This window comes from Callionymus lyra, chromosome 3, assembly GCF_982586985.1.
Source record: "Callionymus lyra chromosome 3, fCalLyr1.hap1.1, whole genome shotgun sequence".
Classification (NCBI taxonomy): domain Eukaryota; kingdom Metazoa; phylum Chordata; class Actinopteri; order Syngnathiformes; family Callionymidae; genus Callionymus; species Callionymus lyra.
In genome coordinates this window covers 17,304,237-17,325,242 of record NC_141820.1, presented here as the reverse complement: position 1 = coordinate 17,325,242, position 21,006 = coordinate 17,304,237, and the positions used below count along the sequence as shown (strand labels likewise).

At 39.9% G+C, this 21,006-nt stretch overlaps 1 protein-coding gene across 1 annotated transcript in view; it reads right to left on the bottom strand.

Moving 5' to 3' along the window:
* efna3a (ephrin-A3a) overlaps positions 1 to 18,326 on the bottom strand; it is a 90,462-nt gene extending 72,136 nt beyond the window's left edge. Inside the window, exon 1 of the mRNA XM_087786714.1 lies at positions 18,101 to 18,326. Within this exon, the coding sequence (XP_087642840.1) occupies positions 18,101 to 18,210 (110 nt within the window). The 5' untranslated portion in view covers positions 18,211 to 18,326. The remainder of the gene's footprint in view (positions 1 to 18,100) is intronic.
* Between the last annotated feature and the right edge of the window lie 2,680 nt (positions 18,327 to 21,006).

Here is a 21,006-nt window from a genome sequence, read left to right as displayed (position 1 = left end):
CTCTAAAACATATAACGCACATAAACATTTGCAAGCCTATTTACTTACTTTAAGTTCTGTCTTAAAGCCGCAAAACGCTCGATTGCTCCACACAGTGTCAGAACAATGCAACTGCAATGTCTGGGAACCTCTGTTGCGCCATTGTCATATACAGCATGTACATTTGTTCACAAAACAAATGCTCTTGTTGTGACCGTTTCTGGTGTAAACCTCAGTACTTCATATAAAAAACTAGTAGTCACTTACTTTATATATATATATATATATATATATATATATATATATATACACAGTATATAAATCCATTTATTTTGGTGATAACCAAGGCTAATATCAAGCTATCAAGCTAGCCACGACAAAACTCCTACTAGTTTTTCCACAACCTTTCAATCCCTGCCACCTGCTCCCTCCTGTGATGATGAACCGATTGTCGGGGAAGGTCTCGATGGTTCCCCGGTGGTAAAAATAACGGTAATTATCATATTTGTAGACACACTTTTACTTCATTTTAGTCTCCAGCTGTTCGTGGTTCCAGGCGGAAAAATGAGTATCTAGTTGTTATTTACTGTCGATTTTCTGGTCTTATTATTTTTTCTTTGTTTAATAACTTTTGTTTTTATAACTCAACCACAATCCAAGGAGCCTCTTTAAAGATCTTGGAATAATAACAGTTGTTTGGGTCAGTTTCTTGCTCTGGTTTCTTCTGCTTTTTTTCCCCACAGTCACGTTGCTGTCAACCACAGTCTCTAATGTAAATGTTGTGTTTCGAATTGTACCGGCAAACTTGTTAAATGACGCACAGTATGAGGTCCAGCCGTCCCATAAACCTTATGCTATTAAGTACACACAAACGACCTGGTGTTGCACTGGCAGCATTTGGACCATGACTTCCCTACATTTTCTCAACTGCTAGGATCCAAAAACTCAAACGCCACTTAGTAACCAACACACATGTAAAGACACACCAGCAGGACATTGATATTCCACACACCCACACAGCTCACGGAGGATCTGAGCTTCACACACTTTGTCAGTCCTGACTCATGCAGCATTACGCACCATCATTGAGGACGACAAAGGCGCCGACATCAAAGATGTCATGTAGGAAGCGGCCGTTATTCCCCCCACACTGGTCACTAGTATCATACAGTACACAACCTGCTGACAAACAGCTGAACAAACCGCACTAACACCTCAACAAACAAAGCTGTGTCGCAGGCTGGCACACAACCAGATGAGGATTTGGAGAAAAGTGTGTCTGGTGGGCGATTGTTTTCCGCTGTGTCTTTTCAACAACAGCCCGTGATAAAAGAGAAGAAAGAGAGCGAAACAAATGAACAGGAAAAGCCCAACTGTCGATGGAGGACGCCAATGAAGCAAAGTGAGTCACAAGTTGGTATAAATCACAGAGAGAAAACACCGAGCAAGTAGGTGTGTGTGTGTGGTGTGTGTGTGTGTGTGTGTGTGTGTGTGTGTGTGTGTGTGTGTGTGTGTGTGTGTGTGTGTGTGTGAGTGAGTGTGTGTGTCATGGCCAACACTACACACGGGTTCTGCCTCATGTATTAACCATTAGCGAATTTACACTTCAAGGCAGCAAATGAATTCAAATAGATTTTTTAAGCCAACACGAGACCTGATTAAATGACGAGGAGAGAAGCACACGGACCTACTGACCAACTTTTAGCTGTCAAGTGTGTTCATAGCAGAAGCAGGATGAGACGTCCAAGGACACATACATAAGTATTGTCAGGTGAGGAAACTGACTTAATGCTAAAACTCAAGGAATACGATTTGGCCACACCAATTTTACTTGTACGAGGAGAGAGTAATACAGAACTTAAATTCTCATGTTTGTCAGATTTTTCTCTGAGCAAGAACTGTTTCGGTTGCATCTTTATGCCCCATCGTAAGTTACCCATTATCAGAGAGAAACAATAAGAAGGTCACAACTGGCTGAATTTATTTACAGTTTTGCGCTTGATGGAGTCTACTGACTCCATTAAGAAACATCTTAAGACGTTTTTATTTGTTCAGGCCTTTCCTTGATTTTCTGGAACTCCTGTTGTGTTATCAGTTTTATCTTGACCTTTAAAGTATGTACTTTATTAAATATTGTTCTGATTGCTTAAGCGCTTTGTGACCCTGGTCTGGAAAAGCGCTATACAAATAACAATTACTTACTTACTTACTTACAGTTGATCTTAGATGAAGGACAGGACGGTAAGTGTTCTTCCTGATGGCTTATCCGAGTTATTCTATTACGAGTCATTTAGAATCATCCTGCTCAGGATGAGATACGTTTGAAACAAAAGCAATGATTGCTAGAAGCAAATATGTGTGGTTAAGTAAATAATAACACTCTAGCTCAGTAATTTTCCATCAAAGATAATTTAATGTTTACCTCAAGAGCATAACAAGAAGAAAGTAAGTTATCAAAATAACACCAGATTAAACTCAGACGACAGTGTGGTACGTTGAGGTGTTGAAATGTACATCCCGTTGTAAATTTGTGTAACCATTATGACACTGTGAAAGTAGCAAATAATCCAGCAACAAATTGTTTAAGTATACGATGCCTTCACCAATTACATGGTTGATAAAGCACTAAAGTCAAATCTATTCATATGGGCCAAAAATCAAACGTATCATTTGGTTCATTTCATGTTTAAATTACAATGAGATTTACATTTCTAATAATAATAATACGTTTGCAACTACTAATAACTCATGAACAATGAGTAATGGCATGTGATGGCGGAGAAAAACAGCATCTGTATGGATGAGTTCACTGAGAGGGAGTGAGATGAAGAGAAACCGGTGTAAGAAAACATGTCTAGTTGTAGAGTGTTTGAGTAGAAAGTGAGTCTGAAAGTGATTTTATTGCAATTAGAAGAATAGCTGAACAGTGTTATTTCACATATTAGTCCAAGTCAAAACTATTCAAATGAAATATAAGTTTCAGTTCAGAAACTGTTTTAAGTCCTAAGAGTTCAAACTACAGAAACCTGAATAATAAAAGTCAAAATGTGCAAGTTTTTTATTGTAAGAATTGTGTCATATCATTTTAACTTTGATTACAATTCAAAAGACGTTAAAAATTCTCAAGACATTAACTTCATAAATACCCAGGACGCTTGTGTAAAACTATAATTATAAAAGTGATGAACAAAAGATGTATCGGCCGAAGATCCTGAACCGTGATTATCCTTCAGAAGGACAAAGTGGTACAATTTTATTAAGTGACCATTTAAACCGTCTTTTATCCATCACAGGTACAGTACCTTCCAGTGTGACGAATAGACGTGACTTTCCATCTCCAAAGACACTGATGTATTTCAACATCCTGATTTCCCTCAGTCGATACAACCGGTCACTCGTGCTGCTCGGGGACGACTGCCAGGCCACAGAAGTGAGGAGTGATTTCAATTTTCTTCAAATGTTCTCATTACTGAGACAACGGCTGCTAAAGGTTCTCAAACCTTTTTTTTTCCCATAATTACATCTTCAATGGGAAAATCTCAATTATAACAGAAAAGCCAATTACGGCACTCTCACATTTTGAAATTGCCCTCGTACCCGTTGGAAAAGCAGCTTTGATCGTCTGGGAAGCTGCTAAGCACCGTGGAGGCAGAGAGCTCTGACCGGACCTGAAGGGACGAGAACCCGATATGACAGAACAGAGACCCGAGTCGCCTTGTTTTCGACGTGAGCGCTGATGACTCTGCTGCCAGTTGGGTCGCCTCCACGGCCGTAACTCAGCGAAAAGGCCTTCTGCTTCAATAACAAAACAAATTATTTCACCAACCCTGGCTGCCATATCGGTTTTCCGGGCCATGTAGCGTAACAAGGCCCATTTCCCAAATAGCCAGACCTGAAGGGATGAGCGTCGGCCTATCAGCGGCTTTGATCTTCCTTCAACATGGCAGCCACTTCCATCATAGCTGCTCAGTAATTTCCCGGTGGGTGAGAGACTCACAAAAACACACTGCGGGTGTGATGTACTGGGGAGGCTTGAAAGTTGGAAATCCCTCTTTGTTGAAAGCATTTGCATTCAAATCAGTGAATCTGAAATGGATTCCACCTGCCTGTGATCAGACTCCCTCCCGTGGCTCCCAGATAAATGGAGTTTTCACAAACCAGGGACACAAGTGTTGGTAATGGATTTCTTAGAGATCCGTGAATTGTTCTTTTTTTTTTTTCATCCCCTCCCTCTCCAAGTTCTCAGCACACGGTCAGACGTGGAAGCTCCCGTCGAGGGAGTCAGAACCGTTTTCTACGAAGAGGGGAAAGGTAATAGAAATTACAGATCCCTGATACTAAACATTAGCATAGAAGGAGCTTCTTCAAATCTCCAAGAATTTGATCAAATGTGAATTACATCACTGTGGAGCCTTCATCATTTTCTAATTTGTCGTTTTTATATTCTTCTTAACAGGACGTGAGCAATTCAATTTTCTTAAAAAATAAAGAAATCCAATATTGATTGAAAAGATAAACGTGTCTAGTGCTAAACTGTCGACCTCTTCTATGAAAATATGCTCAAGATTTCACATTTTCAATTTGAAAAGTCAGCATTAATTTTTTTTAATGGGCAAGTAATAGTTTTGCAGAAAGTGTTTGCTGTTGGTGATCATCTCAGTCGGCCCTTTTTTTGTGTCTATTTTTATTAACATTTTTATCTACAGTATTTAGATGTTTGTTGATGAATAATTTACACATTTTATTGTATACATTTGATTGTTTTTCTATGTTTTATGGATGTATGTTTGGATGTATGTATTACTGCTACTGGACACATTTCTTCTCCAGGGATCTACAAAGTATCCATCCATCTATCTAAATATATATATATATATATATATAACCAATATATACAGTATATCCTTATATCTATATATATCTATATCTCTAGCTGTACATCTATACAGTATATCTTTATTTCTATCCCTCTATAGCTCTCTCTCACTATATACATATATATATATACTGTATATACACAGTATATCTATCTCTCTATAGCCATCTATCCATCCATCCATCCATCTATGTTTCTCTCTGTCTATCCAGAGCAACAATCCTAACCTGAAAACAGGACATTTCTAGAGCAACAGCAGAAACTTTTAGTACTAAACCAGTTGCTAAGGGACGCCAGGTTACAGGTGAACCCGTCGCTAAGAAGAGACTTGTAACGAATGAAGCGGAGCTACGGTCCTGCTCACACAAAATTGAGCCGAAAGTTAAGGCATGTTTAAAGGCAAAGAAAAGGTTCTTTAAAGTGACATCATTATTCAATATTTAATTAAATTAAAGTGCCTTGCAACAAACGAATAGTTAAACAGATTGTTTGCCGTGTGTAAATACATGTCAACCCATCAACCCAAAATAAAACCGTGATCAAAGTTCTTATGTGTGTCTTGTTTAAATCCTAAAGAAAACAGTGTTCATGTTAGTTAAATACAACAGAAAATATTGCCAATAATCCCAAGTCATTGAATGAGATAATGGTAAAAACTGGTGATGGTCTGATGAAGCTTCATGAAGCAGTGTCATTATTTTTAGAGTCCACTAGATGGCGGTCTCTGCACTTTGTTTTAAACAACTGTTCCAATGAAACATCATTTTTAAACTGATGGCGCCACCTACTGACCTCTAGACAACTGCTTCATGAAGCTTCATTAGTCCACCACTATTAAAAACTACTAATGAACACCACAAAGAATAACCAATTATGAATATTAGCAACAAAAAATAATAATAAAGCTCAACTTGCCCAGCACTATTTATATAAAGAACATTTTAGGGTTTATCTGTTGCCAGGAAGTATAACATCCAAGCAGCAAATTGACATGTTTTCAATGGATAAAACTTCCCTGATGATAAATACCAATATTGTTTCGGACAGGTTTCCAAAGGTGTATTTTTGTTAGGACGTAGGAAGCGACGATGCAGGGAACTGCTCGACTTAATAGTGCCTAAGGCGAGGGTGAGGAGGACTGTGATCAGTCGCATTTATTTTATTATTCAACAGATTCTGCATTAAACAGGCGTCTCTAGTTTGAAATGTTAGGAGCAGGAAGTCGGCAACAGTCACAAGTAACTTGGCAAAAAGTATAAGGCAAAGTTCCTCAAACATGAATTCAAGACAAAAGTTTTCAGTTCTAAATAACACATAAAGTAACCCATTGAAAAAAAATTCAAAAACTCTTTTGCGTTAATGAATATTTCATGATTTTTCTTCTTTTTTTTTTTTTTTTTCTTCCCTGCGTCTCCGTCTCACTTGTTCTGTATGATTTATGGTGGCGAGGCAGCCGGAAGAAAAGACAGCATCTATAGCCGCTTCGGGAGCTTGTGTGGAACAATGAATGCGAAAAAGCAAACGGAATCCTAATGAACGGGATGCATCTGTATGCCTCGCTGCAGCGGCAGACAAAAGACGGCGCTGCAGGCGGACGGACGTGCAACGTTTTCAGGTATATATCGCTCTCAGCTCGACGGGCGCCGAGCCCGGGACGCCGTCTGTGGACCACATGGACGACCGAGCTCGTGTCTACATTAACACGGATCAGCTCCCTCCGTCTACATCTGCCCCCCCCCCCCCCCCAAAAAAAAAAATCAGCCGCTGACGCCGAATAACCCTCGACATCCTGCAGGGCCGACACGATCAGACTCTCCTGGCGGAGTTTTCACTTCCCCACGTTTCACTTTCTTCCTCTTTCCTTCCATCCATCTTCAGGTTTTCTCATTACCTCCGGCCGCTCAGTCACTCGTCATCCCTCCGTAACGATCCCCTCTCCTGCAACTAAACATCTATGAACTCTCCCTACAGGGCGTCAGAACCGCCACCCCGGTGTCTCACACACACACACACATACACACACACACACACACACACACTCGACAAGTTAATGAGCTTGTTGAGCAAGTCGGCACCTCGGCTCAACATTGATCACTAAGCCGGTGTGTACCTGCGAGAAGCCATTTGTCAAGGCGATCATTTATTTTTTGCTGCAGCGAAAGGTGGTGCGAGGGGTGTTGTTGTTTTTGACGACACCTCATCAGGGTCACGGCGCCAAGTCGTGTTGGAACAAAGAAGACCGCAGGAAAAGGGTTGAGAACTTTCCTAGGGTGCTTCGTTCTGGTGTCCATGTAGACCTCTCACCAGTAATGCTCAAATATAAAAAACATCAACTGGTGATCATATATTAGCCTGGAGGTTCTATTTTAGTTCCATTCCATCTGGAATAGCCTTGATGGTATCATGTATAATCCTGTCTGGCCCCGGGGGCCACATGTGGTCCTTTATTGACTTTAAAACTAATTATGTGGAAATCTTTCATCATCGATCATTTTTGGCAATAATAATTTTAATTTCAGGTAAAGAAAAAAAATTCTGAAATGTTTGCAACGGCTATTATCGTTGAATCGAAATTACCTATTTGGGAGTATTTCTTGACTAAGTTCCTTTGCATTAAAATCTATTTGTTTGGGGAAAAGTATTTTACCCTAATGGTAAGCAAAAAGGAAGACTTTATAAAAAATGTGTTTTCATTTATATACAGACAAGTTAAAAGATAGTATTGTATATAAATTCTATACAATCATAAAGGGAGTTATTCAGATTAAAAAAAAAATTTACCAGGTAGTTTTTAAAGCTGGTTCGAAATCTTGTTGAAAAGTGTTTTAAACACATTCAGTACATGTTTTAGACATTTGACAGCTTACAAGACATACTTCATCCTGATGTAGAAACTACAGGTCAAATAAATATTTCCCAATTTTTTTCCCCACAATACTTAGTATCTTTATTTAACAGCAGTGTATTTTTTTCTTGCAAATCATATCGTACGTATAACCAGTGTTCTTTTATGGTTCATAGTTCAATAAAGTGTGAATAATACAATTGTTTATTTTCTTTATAATTTAAAGTTAAAATGCAAATATTCCCGTTGTGTTCATTGTTAAGTTGCAATTAAACTTCCGGCTGCTAGATGGCAGCAGTCATTACCTCCTCTACAGCTGAAGAAACATCGAGATCTTGCCAGATGACTGAGGACGAGAGGAGACGGTAGACTTTAGCAGCTCTCAAAGCTTATATTTGGGCATCTTTTGTGTTCATTTTGTGGTAATTCCGTTACACCAAAGGAAAGTACTTCAATACAAAAAGTATGTTTTGGTTCCTACAGTATCACAATACATCTTATCTTTGCCAGTGTATCCTGATACGCATCATAGCCGATACACAGCTCTACTAGAATCGGTTGAGAAAAAAGTATCGCTAGTGTTTGTACCACAAATGTAAATTCCTCTAATAAAGCCCAGCTTACAGGTACCAGAGGAGTCCCTGGAGGACGACAGCAGAATACTGATAGGCAGTAAACTTTCACAGGCAGCAGGCTCTTGGTCATTTTTCCATCATTCTTCGGTCACGCATGGCGGAGCAGCTGAAGGCCTCACTTGCTCACTGATGCAGCACATCCCTCCTTCCGTCACCGAGCTCAGGAGAGAACTGAGGAAATGAAGAATCTATGAAAGTAGTGGCCTTTACAGACACGCTCTGGTCAGGCCTGATGTTTTTTTATACCCTTTTCCTCGCAGAACTGCTGCACACATGTAACAGCACAGCTGCTACAGCGCGACGACTCGGATGCCGAAGATCGTCTGTCTGTGATCGCGCTCAGCTAGCATCCTCCCGCGAGTCTCGGGAGTCATGCGGGGATTGTCGAGGAGTCCCCCACGAGTGATCTCGTCGGCTGTTCCTCGAGTTACGCCATTTCAAGTTGTTAACCGGAGGTTTGCGTTCGGAAAGACTCTTTGAAAAACGTGGTTACGGCGGCTGCGGAGAGACGTCACTCCACGATGTGGCTTTGATCGTTTCCCCGACTACCGTTTGCAAAGTGTCGCTCCCCGTTTCCGTCTCACAGCGGTGGTCGGTGCCAACTCATTACAGATGTCCTTCCTAATGACTGGCTGAGGCAGGAAAAAAAACACACACACAGGCCATTAAATCATCGCATCGGAGGCCATCTGCCAATTACGCCGGGAAGATGTGGAACATCTTGAGAGCGCCTGGTAGCAGCAGAGGCGCCGCACTGGCTGCGCCGACTCCTCCCATCAGGTGTTTAGCCTCGCTGGTTAGATGGGCCACATCTCCATAATGGGGCGCACTGTGTCACGCCATCAGAACGCCGTCTAATGACCTCGCCGCTGTGTGTGACACGACCATTGTAAAGCTTTCAAGCCTCCTATAGACGAACCAGATGTGAGATATTAATGAGCATAATTTAACCAAATATAAGAGCTTCACATGAAAGATTATTTCATAGTTTCTGTCGTGGTTGGTCTCTAGTTATTTTATTTTATTTTTTCCTGGGAGGGTTGCAGTGGGTCGGGGACGACGGTTGCATTAATTTCCATCATGGCTGATGTAAGTAAGTAAATCATTTATATTTATAGAGCGCTTTTCCAGACCAGGGCCACAAAGCGCTTAAACAATCAAAACAATACTCAATAAAATATATACTTTAAAGGTCAAGATAAATGTCAAGATAATACAGAGAATAACAGAGGAGTTCCAGAAAATCGAGAAAAAGCCTGAACAAATAGAAATGTTAGGAAGCCTGGAAGGATTTCTCTCCTCTGGTCATTAATTCTGAAGCTTTGTGAAGAAAAGAAAACAAGAAACCGGGGAAAGATCGCGTTTTTTTCAAGCGTTAAATTTCATTTTCCCGCCAGGAGGAGCCAGAGAAAAAAAAGGTTTAATATAATAATTATATTATAATAATCATAACTTTTATTAAAAAGAGCCTACCTGGGCACTCAATGTTGCTTCACAAAGAAAACAATAAAATAGCACAATACAACACAATCACAGACCATACACTAAACACATTAAATTCAATAAAAACCACACAACAAGAAAACATTTACGTGGACAACCATTTCAATTTAAAAGTGCCACCATTTAGAATTTTCCTTACACCTTCAAAGTTGCCTTGCAGGAATGCTAACCCTTCTTAGTGATCCTAAAGCACAGAGAAGGCGATGACAGGTGGAGTTTTAATGCCACATAAGCATCCAAATGGTTTTGAAAGCGCTGTTTAAAATGTTTTTTTAGCAAGTTCCACAAGTCAAAGAAAACTGAAATGACTTGTCTTGGCAGAGCTCTTTGAGTAAAGGGTACAAGGAAACATTGTTAACGTCAAAAAAATTTCCTTTCATTTGGAAAAAAAAAAAATACAAAACAGACAATTATTCATGTATAAATGTTTCTGAGAGCTGACTATAAGCTCTGGTGGTAATTACTTCCAGTCGTACAAGTCATTTGACAGTCGGGGTAAAAAATGTAGCCCCCTAGGATATTTAATTGGCCAACCCTCGGTTTAAAGATTATTATTCAGAACCATTTCAACGTCAGGTGTCACTCAAGGCTCAACGTGTTTGTTTTTTTTTCCAAGAATACACGTTGCGTCTTCGCCCGTTTTCTCGTCTACATCCGGACTGCATTAGTCATTTTACTAAATGTCAATTCAAATTTCCCTGAAAGTGCTGTGGCATTATAATGAATAACTACGCCGAGCCTTCACGCAGAGAATATGATTTCGTATAGAGTAGTACCCCACGGAAGACTAATTAAAACTGATTGATGCGACTGACACTGATTATGACACTCGAAAATCTGTGCAATTTACAACGCTTGAACGGCAGAGAGAGACGCCGCTTAATAAACCCTCCTGTTCTCGTGCCACGGCGACAACTCCGGTCATAGATTCTGAAGGAAAAAAAAACAACAACTTGTGACTCCAACATGCAGGAAGAAGTGACTCCTTCAATTAGGTGTCGAAAATACATGATGAATAACCACGGTCCACGTGGATTCAAATTACCTGCGCAGGGTTTCTAATTCCAATCACCAATCATGCTGTCGAGCTCCATCAAGTCGTACAGAAGTCATGCCAACAGTCTTCTTCCACTTTGAGTTTATCGAGGCATGAGAACCAGTAGAGAGTACCAAAGCATCCCATGAATTTTTCCCAGGTAATTAATTTTAATACTCATTTATTGCCATGAAAAAACATCAACAAAACTAATAATAAATGATTTGTATTAAGAAGGACAAGAAAGAGTGTATTCTTAATGTAAGTAAGTAAGTAATGGTTATTTCTAAAGCGCCTTTCTAGACCAGGGTCACAAAGCGCTTTAACAATCAAAAACAATACACATTTAAAACTATATACTTTAAAAGGCCAAGATAAATAAGACAAACACAGTGGTTCAAGAAAATCAGGGAAAAGCCTGCACAAATAAAAATGTCTTAAGATGTTTCTTGAAGGAGTCAGTAGATCCTTCAAGTGTAGAGGGAGAGGAAGATCTTTCCAAAGCTTAGGAGCTTAGGAGGGTGCGCGGAACCATCAGTGGATTCTGATCCACGGACCTCAGAGCCCGAGCTGGGGTGTAAGACCACTGATGTAAGGTCTGACCATGAATAGATCTAAAATTAAGAACCAGAGTTTTAAAATTGATCTTGAAAGAAACTGGCAGCCAGTGAAGAGTTTTAAGAAATGTGAGTTCTTCTACTAGAGCGGGTCAGAATTCTTACTGCAGAGTTTTGTATTAACTGCAGGCGAGACAGATCCTTCTTGTTTAGACATGAAACTAAACTGTTAAAATAGTCTAAAGGAGAAGCAGAAAAAGAATGGATTACAAGCGCCAGATCGTGTTGTGACTTAATTTTCTACTAAGTTTAGAGATTTTTCTCAGTTGAGGTAATGGATTTAGGTAAGGTTTATAATATAATAGTAATATAATATAGAGAAAAGCTGGATGATTGATCGCATTTGCGATATAATCCCGATATTAAAAAATGTGATTATTATATCGCAAAGGTCTTAATTTTATGCTAACTTCATTTTCGAGCCGTCATGCAGTCGCGTGACTTATGAGCAGCCGAGCAGAACCAGCGAGAGACGTAAACAGAAACTCTAACCAGTTGATCACTGACGTCTACAGAAGCTAAAGAGCAGCAGTATATGACAACTGTGTGGATAAAATGCTACCAGTGTCTCAACAACAGGGAACAACATGTAGTATCACTGTCACAACCAAACTCTTCAAACCGCGGTATGACTACAATTTTGAGACAAACCAAGCATTGAGTTGACAAAACCACTCGTCTAATATGATGATGGCAGCACATGGATTCGTAAATCTGACTTTGAGACGTGCTGCTGGCATGTTTGTGTGTGTGTTCTAACCCAAAGTGTATTACCTTGTACAATCCCACAATTCAAATTGTGTAAATTATAATATATATTCATGTGTGTGACAGGAGATGCACTTATATTTGAAATAGTAACAAGAGAAACTGCAAAAATGCACTGGAAGAAAAAGAAGAATGACTGACTTTGCACTTTTCTTTACTGAAGTCTGTGTGATTTATTTTATTGACTCATAAATAGAAATGTTTACATCACACTTTTTACCACGTTTTTGCAGGAGTTTTTAAAGTATTTGCAGTGAATATATTATGTTTGTTTACACGTGTAATTAAAGTTACCAAATGAACCTTCTCCCATTATTTCAATGTATGCTTAAGTTGCATTTATCTTAAAAACGGCTTTAAAACTTCATCTTAACAATCACAAAGAAATACATTTTACTGTAAAGTGAATTATTTACAGTATTAGAGAAAAAATGCATTAAAATTTAGGAAAATAATCGCAATTAGATTATTTTCAATAATCGTTCAGCCCTAGTAGAATGTATTAAATAGTGATAGTTCCCCTAAAATTCAAACTTCCCTATTTTTCTACTCAGCATAATGTTGTCAAAGGGTTGGAATTATTTTCAAAGTAATCTTTTCCTTTTCAGAGTTAAAGAAAAAAAAAATGTTCATTTTAATGAAGCGACTGGATTATAGTGGATCCACGTGGAATTTTGGGTAAACCATCACTTTAAGGAAACCAAATAGTGCTACTCTGTGGACCATCGATCCATCTGGACTTAGAAACCAATATTCTTATGGAGTTACAATAAATCATATACGTAAAGTTTCTTATTCTTTCACAACATGATTAGTTACCCAGTATTTTTCCATCTTAACAAAAGACCAAACTGAAGCTGTAGAATTACAGCAGCTAAATATCCTATAATGTCTATAATTGTCACCCTGGGCAGTCGTCGGATCGCTGTATAATGTTTTGAATCTTGGGCGTTAAACCCAGAACAATTCTTTCTGATTATTGGCTATCAAAGCTGCAACACACCGACTGAAAGAACCTGCTTTTCATCAAATCTCCTTCTTACCACATCAACCAGAAAGGCCGGCCTTGAGTTCGCCTCAAATCATCAAATATTGCGATATATATCGAGGGTCATTCAGAGAATGATTGTATCCAGAGTGACTTATAAACGGGTGGACGTTCAGGACTGAGCGATGACGCTGCTAAACCACAGTGATGTTCTGCATGAAAGAACCGCAGTTGGAGTGAAAGTGATTTCAAAGAACACAAGTACAGTTGTAAAGCGAGGATGTGAAGTGAGCGAGTGCATCAGTACCTCCACGGAAGGTTCAGCGAAGGGAACGTACGCTCTCAGATAACCACTGACCGCTGATATGTAATTACCGCCTCCTCACAGAACCGTGTCACCGGTCAAAGTCAAGAGTCAACTTTTCACGAGCGAGCGAAAGAGTCAAATATTGCTTAAAAAACCTAGCGGCCGGAAGAGCGTTAATGACACCCGGTGAGTATTATGATGGCAGCGGCGGGTGGGGAAGGTGTGGAGGTTAGAACTCTAATGTTAGTTCAACGAACATCACTCACTAAGACGAGGCTGCCATGTGACTCGAAGGTCACGGTTTTCTATTGCATGTTCGTGTTGATGCGTCCCTGAGCAAGACTCTTAGCACCTGATCGCACAGGATGGTGTAGCAATGTGTAAATGGGAGACTCTGGAAAGTTTGTTCTGAAACATAGAAAAGCTCATTTAACGTAGCATTAGCATTTATTGTGACTTTGGTCTAGGTCAGGGGTAAGTAAGTAAGTAAGTAAGTAATTTTTATTTATATAGCGCTTTTCCAGACCAGGGTCACAAAGCACTTAAACAATCGAAACAATATTCAATAAAATATATACTTTAAAGATCAAGATAAAACTGATAACACAACAGGAGTTCCAGAAAATCAAGGATAAGCCTGAACAAATAAAAAAGTCTTAAGATGTTTCTTGAAGGAGTCAGTAGACTCAATAAGTCCATCAGAAAGGTATTTAAATTATAAAGAAAATGGTATTAGAAATAAGCGACTAAGATCCGTCCTGTTATTTGATTGATATACAACCTGGCGTTTTCTGACACTATGCCCACTAACTCACACCAAGACTAGTCACATTTCGTGACAGATTCGCGCCTCGTCTCGCAAAAGCAGTTTTTCTGTGGAGAGAGTGATGAGGCTGCACACGTCGACGGTTTCCTTCGACACCTTTTTCCTTGTAAGATTTTGGGGGAATTGTGTCAGTTTTGCCTAGTGTTTAGTATTTTATTCTGTTAATATATGTACAACTTTACTGACACTACATAGTCCAGGGGAACGATGTGACGAACAGCTGTTTGGCGTTTAGAAAATTGCTGACTCCAAGTAATGAAGTGTAACGATGGCATCGACCCAAATGACCCAAATAACTTTACATTAAACTGAGGTAATGACAATTATGGTCATAGTTTATTGTGTTGTGCAACAATAATGACTGATGTGGTAATACAAGGTACATAAACATACATTGTACATATAAATCATTCTTAATAGATTTAGGAAGTAAGTTTGACTTTAATGTTACCCTAGATCAGCAGTGATGGTACTTTTTTTTTAATTCCAGTTATTTATCGAATGATAAACATATTCCAAACCCTTTTTTATTATACATTGGTTGAGTTAAAACACCAAAATTCAGATGAATTCATGCGCAACTGGCTATTTTTCCTGTGCGTTAATGAGATCGCATTCTACTATCATGCTAAAAAATACTATTTTTACCAACAAAAATTAAATAAACTCAACGATGAGTTTATTTTGATGCTAAATGCTACATTGGCATTGGCTCAAGCGGGGGAACCAATTTTCCAACACAGTCATAACGAAAATAGAAAACACCTTTAGCAGCACAGATTTATCAAATGTTAGGAATGTTGGGGGGAAAAGTAGAGTCTACTTGACTTTTATCAAATTAGTTCTGACTTTAAAATAGACATGCAATCCTTGAACTCTACTTTCAATTTTGTCCAAGATTCAACCAATCATTAAGAGCTACTGTAGTTGTGGATTAATGAGGTTTATATTGTCATAACTGCAAGAGCTCAAGAGATGATGGGATTATTAAACAAATCAAATTGGTGATTCGGAGACAAACATTATAGAGCAGAGAGCGCCATCTAGTGGCCTTTGAAAACGACTGATCGTACTGTATGAAATATCAGCAACATGAGTGTTAATAGAAGTATTATAAAATATCAATATGCCGATATATCGCAATATTCTTGTGTGTATTGTCTCGACTTTCGACAGCAATGAAGCGATAGTTAAAAAAATGTTTTCATTCTATGCTGGAAAATCATATTTTATGTGTTGTTTATTTCAGAATCAGAATCATAATCCTTTATTTGTCCCGCGATGTTGTTATTGTTTATGTTTTATAGTTCAATAATGTGTGTGTAAAATAAAATAATTACATTTTTACAATTATCATGCAAATATTCACAGGGTGAATTAATTTTTATGTTGCAATTAAACTTCTGGACACTAGATGGCAGTCATTTCATCCTCCGCAGCTTTATAAAACATTGAAATCCGCAAGATCCCGATGACCGAGGACAGTGGACGAGAGGATACGGTCGACTACAGCAGAATTTAAAGCTGATGTTTGGACATCTTTTAGTTTCAAAAGAAATGAACGCAGTCGCGACTTCGTCAAGAGTCATGTGGTCGGTAAATTCTGCAACACTAGAGTCAACTACTCGACAATACTACAAATACTTTGCCTGCAATATATCGTATATTGTATAGTGATACGTATCGTATCAACATATTCCTGCCAATACACAGCACTGTTCAATATAGAGGTTAAATGAAATTTAAAGCTTCATTTTGCTTTTGTTCAAACATTTTTAATGGGGTTTCATTGGGAAACTGTCGGGTGAAATCTGTACCACATATGTATTCAAAACACACTCCAGAACCCAAATGAAAGAAACTCGTTTCCAACATGAACGCAGCTGATAGTCAAGTGTTGTGCGGGGAAGTTGAAGCAGGGAAAGGGTTAAAAGAATGCAGAGAAAGGGGGGAACGTAGAGGTCTGGAGAGACCCGGCAGAAATATAGAAGGAAGAAAACAGTAGGTAAGATAGAAGACACTGGAGTCTGAGGTGAATACAAATGGACAGAAGCAGAGCAGGACGCTGAGGGCTGACTGTAAAAAAGGCTGGTGTGAGGAGCCCAGATAAAAAGAACCAGAGATCCACTCCCAGCTAATGAGAAGACAAAGGCGGCGGCAAAGACCCCGCATCGATCGCCGTCCCACCGAGCTGGCAGGTAGAAACACCTGGGAAGCTTTCCTGAGGTAAGCACCAGGACTGTCGGAGTCAGGTGTGTGTGTGTGTGTGTGTGTGTGTGCGAGCGCATACATTACGGATGAGGAGTGCAGCAGAGGAGAATTATTTATACAACTCATGCAGATTCATACTCATGCGGCAATGAATTATGTATCGGCGGCGCACGAGGGGAGGCTGGTCAGATCATCAGAACAAAAGTCTGGTAAATAACCCGATATAATGAGCGTTTGTTCTGGTCCATGTTGACGTGAAGAATGAAGCTTTGATCTTCAACGAAGGGTGGTCTTCCAACCCCCTTTCTTCAGACTCTCCCAGAGCTCTGAAAAATCACTACCTTTTCACTAATATTATTAAACGTTTTGACATATGAAACATAAGTGATCAATAACGGCTGAAACTGACTGAAATATCGCTATTAATTTAGATTTCAATGATGGATTAATTGTGTTTTTCAACAGTGTACGTCGCACTGGTGACGGACATTTGATTTATAAGAAATTTTAAACCTTTTTAAATCTTCCAGAAAAAAACAACCTATACACCCTTTTAAAAATTCACTTTTTTTCATTTGAATCGACTGTGTTAACACGGAGTCAACATCTCACTTTGACTCCAAACCGACGCCTACCTATAGAAGTTATTTATGTTTGGTTTGATGTTTTCATATTTTCTTGGAAGAAGTATTTAAAATCTGTTTTTCACTGAGTGGGCTTCACCTTTGGAACACGGGATGTTTTCTACGATGCTGGTGGCATTTCTAATTTTCTTATTTTTTAAATCATCCAACTGTAGATTTCGAAAAGAACATATTTCCATCTCAGAAATAAAGATAACAGAGCAACTAGATTCACTCTATTTGAGACATTTATTTCATTTTCCTCTCGTAAACATGTCTTATTAGGATAAAAAGTTTTATTTTTTTATTTTTTTCATTGTAGATTTAAAGAATTATCAGTAAGTGTCAGAAAGACTGCAGCTAGCATTGCTAGCCACTAGCTAAGCTAGCAAGTACAGCATTTAAATGTAAAATATAAAATGTTCTTTAATTTAGAAAATAGTCAAATTAAAAATAAATATCGTAACAGTATTTGTTACTGGCTGGTATGGTTTAAAGAGTTCCTCAATCCAAAATATAACATATCTCAATCTGTAATTGGAAGCTGCTTGAGACCCTGGCTCCGGCAAATGATTGAGTGATGTCTGTGATGCTGCTAAAGAAACAGTGTCTTTGTAGTAGAACTCGCTGGACTAAAATGATCTATATTTGCAATAATATTAAGACATTTAAAATATAATTTAAACACGTGTTAACTATGATATGGACCTGACACACAAAATATGGTTCTGGTTGAAATGAGTTTCTGGAAGTTAGTTTCTTTAAAAACAATCCAAACTCAAGGTTTTTGGACACTTTTGACTCATCCTCGTGAACTTGTCGAGTGTGTTCTGCTGGACCGGGTCCAGGTGTGAGGCGGGTCTCAGGTGAAGCGGGTCATACTCACAGCAGGTTCGAACTGTTCCAATAAACCGCATGCCGGTCGTTGGCTCTGCTCAGGTGCAGGTTCGTCAGCACCAGCGTCATGAGGCTGAAGGAAAAGCTGGGAAGAGCCATAATCCCTCTGCTGGTCCTCGGTGCCGGCAGAACCTTCTGGTCCACTGGGCTCACAACAACATCCCGGAGCGCGGAGCGCGAGCTTGTGAAAAGTCCCGGTTCTGGTTCTGACTCGCTCAAGTCTCGACGCAACACATCTCGCACAGACGGGACCTCTCTCTCTCTCTCTCTCTCTCTCTCTCCCCCTCTTTTTTTCGGGCCGTCCGGACCAGCACCGCTCGGTCCACCTGCAGCTTCTGAGCCGGCGGAACCACAGCAGCCGCCCGCGCGCGCTCGCTCAGAGCACCGCCCCTGCTGCTCAAGCCCCGCCCCCTTCCCGCAGGGTGCAGGTGTCAATCAAGTTTGTCAGTCCCGGACGAACGAGGATGAGGACGATTGTGACGTTTCATTCGAAAACTTTGATTTTATTATTAGGCTTATTTTTATTACTTTATTAACATTTCATTTATTTCATTTCATGTTTAAGCTTTGAGTAACAGTTTCTGCGGGAAATCTGGGATAAGATCAACATTTGGGTTGTAAATTAAACACACAATTCGTTTTTGAATATTTCAAATATTTTTTCCATTTTAGCATTACATTTACAACACTTTTGTTGTTCGGTCATTGGTTATTAGAAGTGCTAAGACTGCTATGACTCAGGAACATTAAGTGTACGTTGCTGTTACAATTGGGTTTTTTACTTCACTTTTTGAGTCAATTAAACCTGATATTAGGGATTTAAGAACCGTTTTTTTTTACCACACGTTTATATTTACAAGAAAGGGCAATATTTACATTAGAAAATGCGATTAAGCCCCTCCCGATGACACTTGTTGTCAACCGCGTGTAATCAATCCCAGAAGTCTCCACCTCCACAAACTCGTTGTATAAACAAAGCGGGCGTGATAACAGATGGCTGGAGGAGGAGTGAAGACCAATATTAGGTCATATTGGGCTCTCGTAACCTCTCGTTCGCCGAGATTTCAGACAGGGGGAAACTTTTTTCAATCATTTTCATTACAGCTTAGGTGGGGAGGAGTTGTTGCGTTTTCCATTCTTTAAAGTGCAACTAATGTGTTGTAATCAGGCCCTGCTTTGTTTATACAAGGAGTCCTTTGGAGGCGGAGACTTATGGGATTGATGACATGTGGTGACAAACCTCAAAGCATGACCATTTAGAGCAGAGTGGGTGTGGTTGGTGTAAACAAAGAGTTTTCAGTGGGCGGGGCATTTTCTAACGTAAATATTTAAATTAAGAGTTTTGTCCAAACAGAAACACACTGATGCGTACAATAGAGGTCAAGGATCAATTTAAGACTCACTTAAATCAACACTTTAATGACATCCATCCTCACTGACGGTGCTGTGTTTCCATGGGCGCGAAGCTCCAGCAGCTCGTGGCGGATCCTCCTCCCTCCTACACTTATTCAATTAAAAATACAGTTTTGTCTAATGGAAACCCTGCAGCTCCGTCTGTTGGCTTATGTGTGTTTATATCGTCCTCAGAACAGATTTACAGGAATCAATTTTAGCCCGCGGGCTTTTGGCACAGCAAAACTAATCTCGCATTTGTAATTCATTTAACATGGCGAGAGATTCAGCCGCGAAAACCAACGGACGGTCTACCATTTTTTTTCCTCGCCCGTCGCATCCCCACTTCAGACTCTTCTCGTTCTTTTGTCTCGGTGACACTGTTTCAGCGACGGCCGGGGAATGTGATTTAAATCAGTCCTAATCTCAACAAACCATTCAGTGACCCCTTAAGTCCCGAACAGGAGCAATTTACATGTGTAATGTCCTCCGTTCATTTATTCATCTCGCTCTCCTTCAGTGTAATCTGTCACCTGTCAGCGGCGCCCGTGACGCGGCGGCGAGGCCTGGATGCACATTAAAGATTCAGGAGTAGGTGTGTTTCTTTGTCTGCCGCCGTCTCTCCTCTCTGGCTCGGGAACCTTTTCCCTACGTCGCCTCATCCCGGAGCCACTCGTGCTGAGAAATTTACGCCGGCTCGTTTTTTTTTAAAGGAAATAAGGAAGTGTAATAACTCCATTCCACGTGTAGCAATAACTTAGCTGTGATTAAATGTGTGTGTGTTCAACCGGTGGAGTGTGTGTGTGTGTGTGTGTGTGTGGGGAGGGAGAGAGAAAATGAAGACTTCAATTAACCTGTTTAATTTAGTGCTAGTTTTAATGCTCCATCTTGCCCGACGGCAGCCGGCAACATTAACGCCTCGCCTAATTCCAAATGTTAAATTAGCCTCGGTTTGATTAACTCGTCCGTCCGCGGATCTCATTTCACTGTTTTTTCTCTGCGGGAAGTTGCTGACGTTCGCCCAGAAGTGAGGTCGCGGGACTTTTTGAGCGGAGATAACGAAACGTCGCGTGCAAATACTAGCACGTCTTCCCATGGGGATGATTAAGGGATGTGTGGGAGGAGCCTCAGTGGACCGTGATGTTTGTGGATGATATAGTGATTCGTAGCTGAATCAGAAAAGGCAAGATTATTAGTCATTGCTGTCATAGTTAAAGAAGAAGTTATAGCCATAATAGTAGTTATAGAATGATGAGTGAAGTGGTCATAGAAGTAGTCAACACTAGCGTAAATAGTAAAAGTGGTTCCAAGTAAGGGCGCACGGTGGCGCAGTGGTTAGCGTGGTCGCCCTACAGCTCACTTCCAGGTCGAGCCAAACTTTTCTGTGTGGAGTTTGTATGTTTTCCCCGTGTTGCGTGGGTTTACTCCAGGCGCTCCGGTTTCCTCCCACAGTCCAAAAACATACAGAGGTTGATTGAAAACTTTGGGAAATTGTCCTTATAT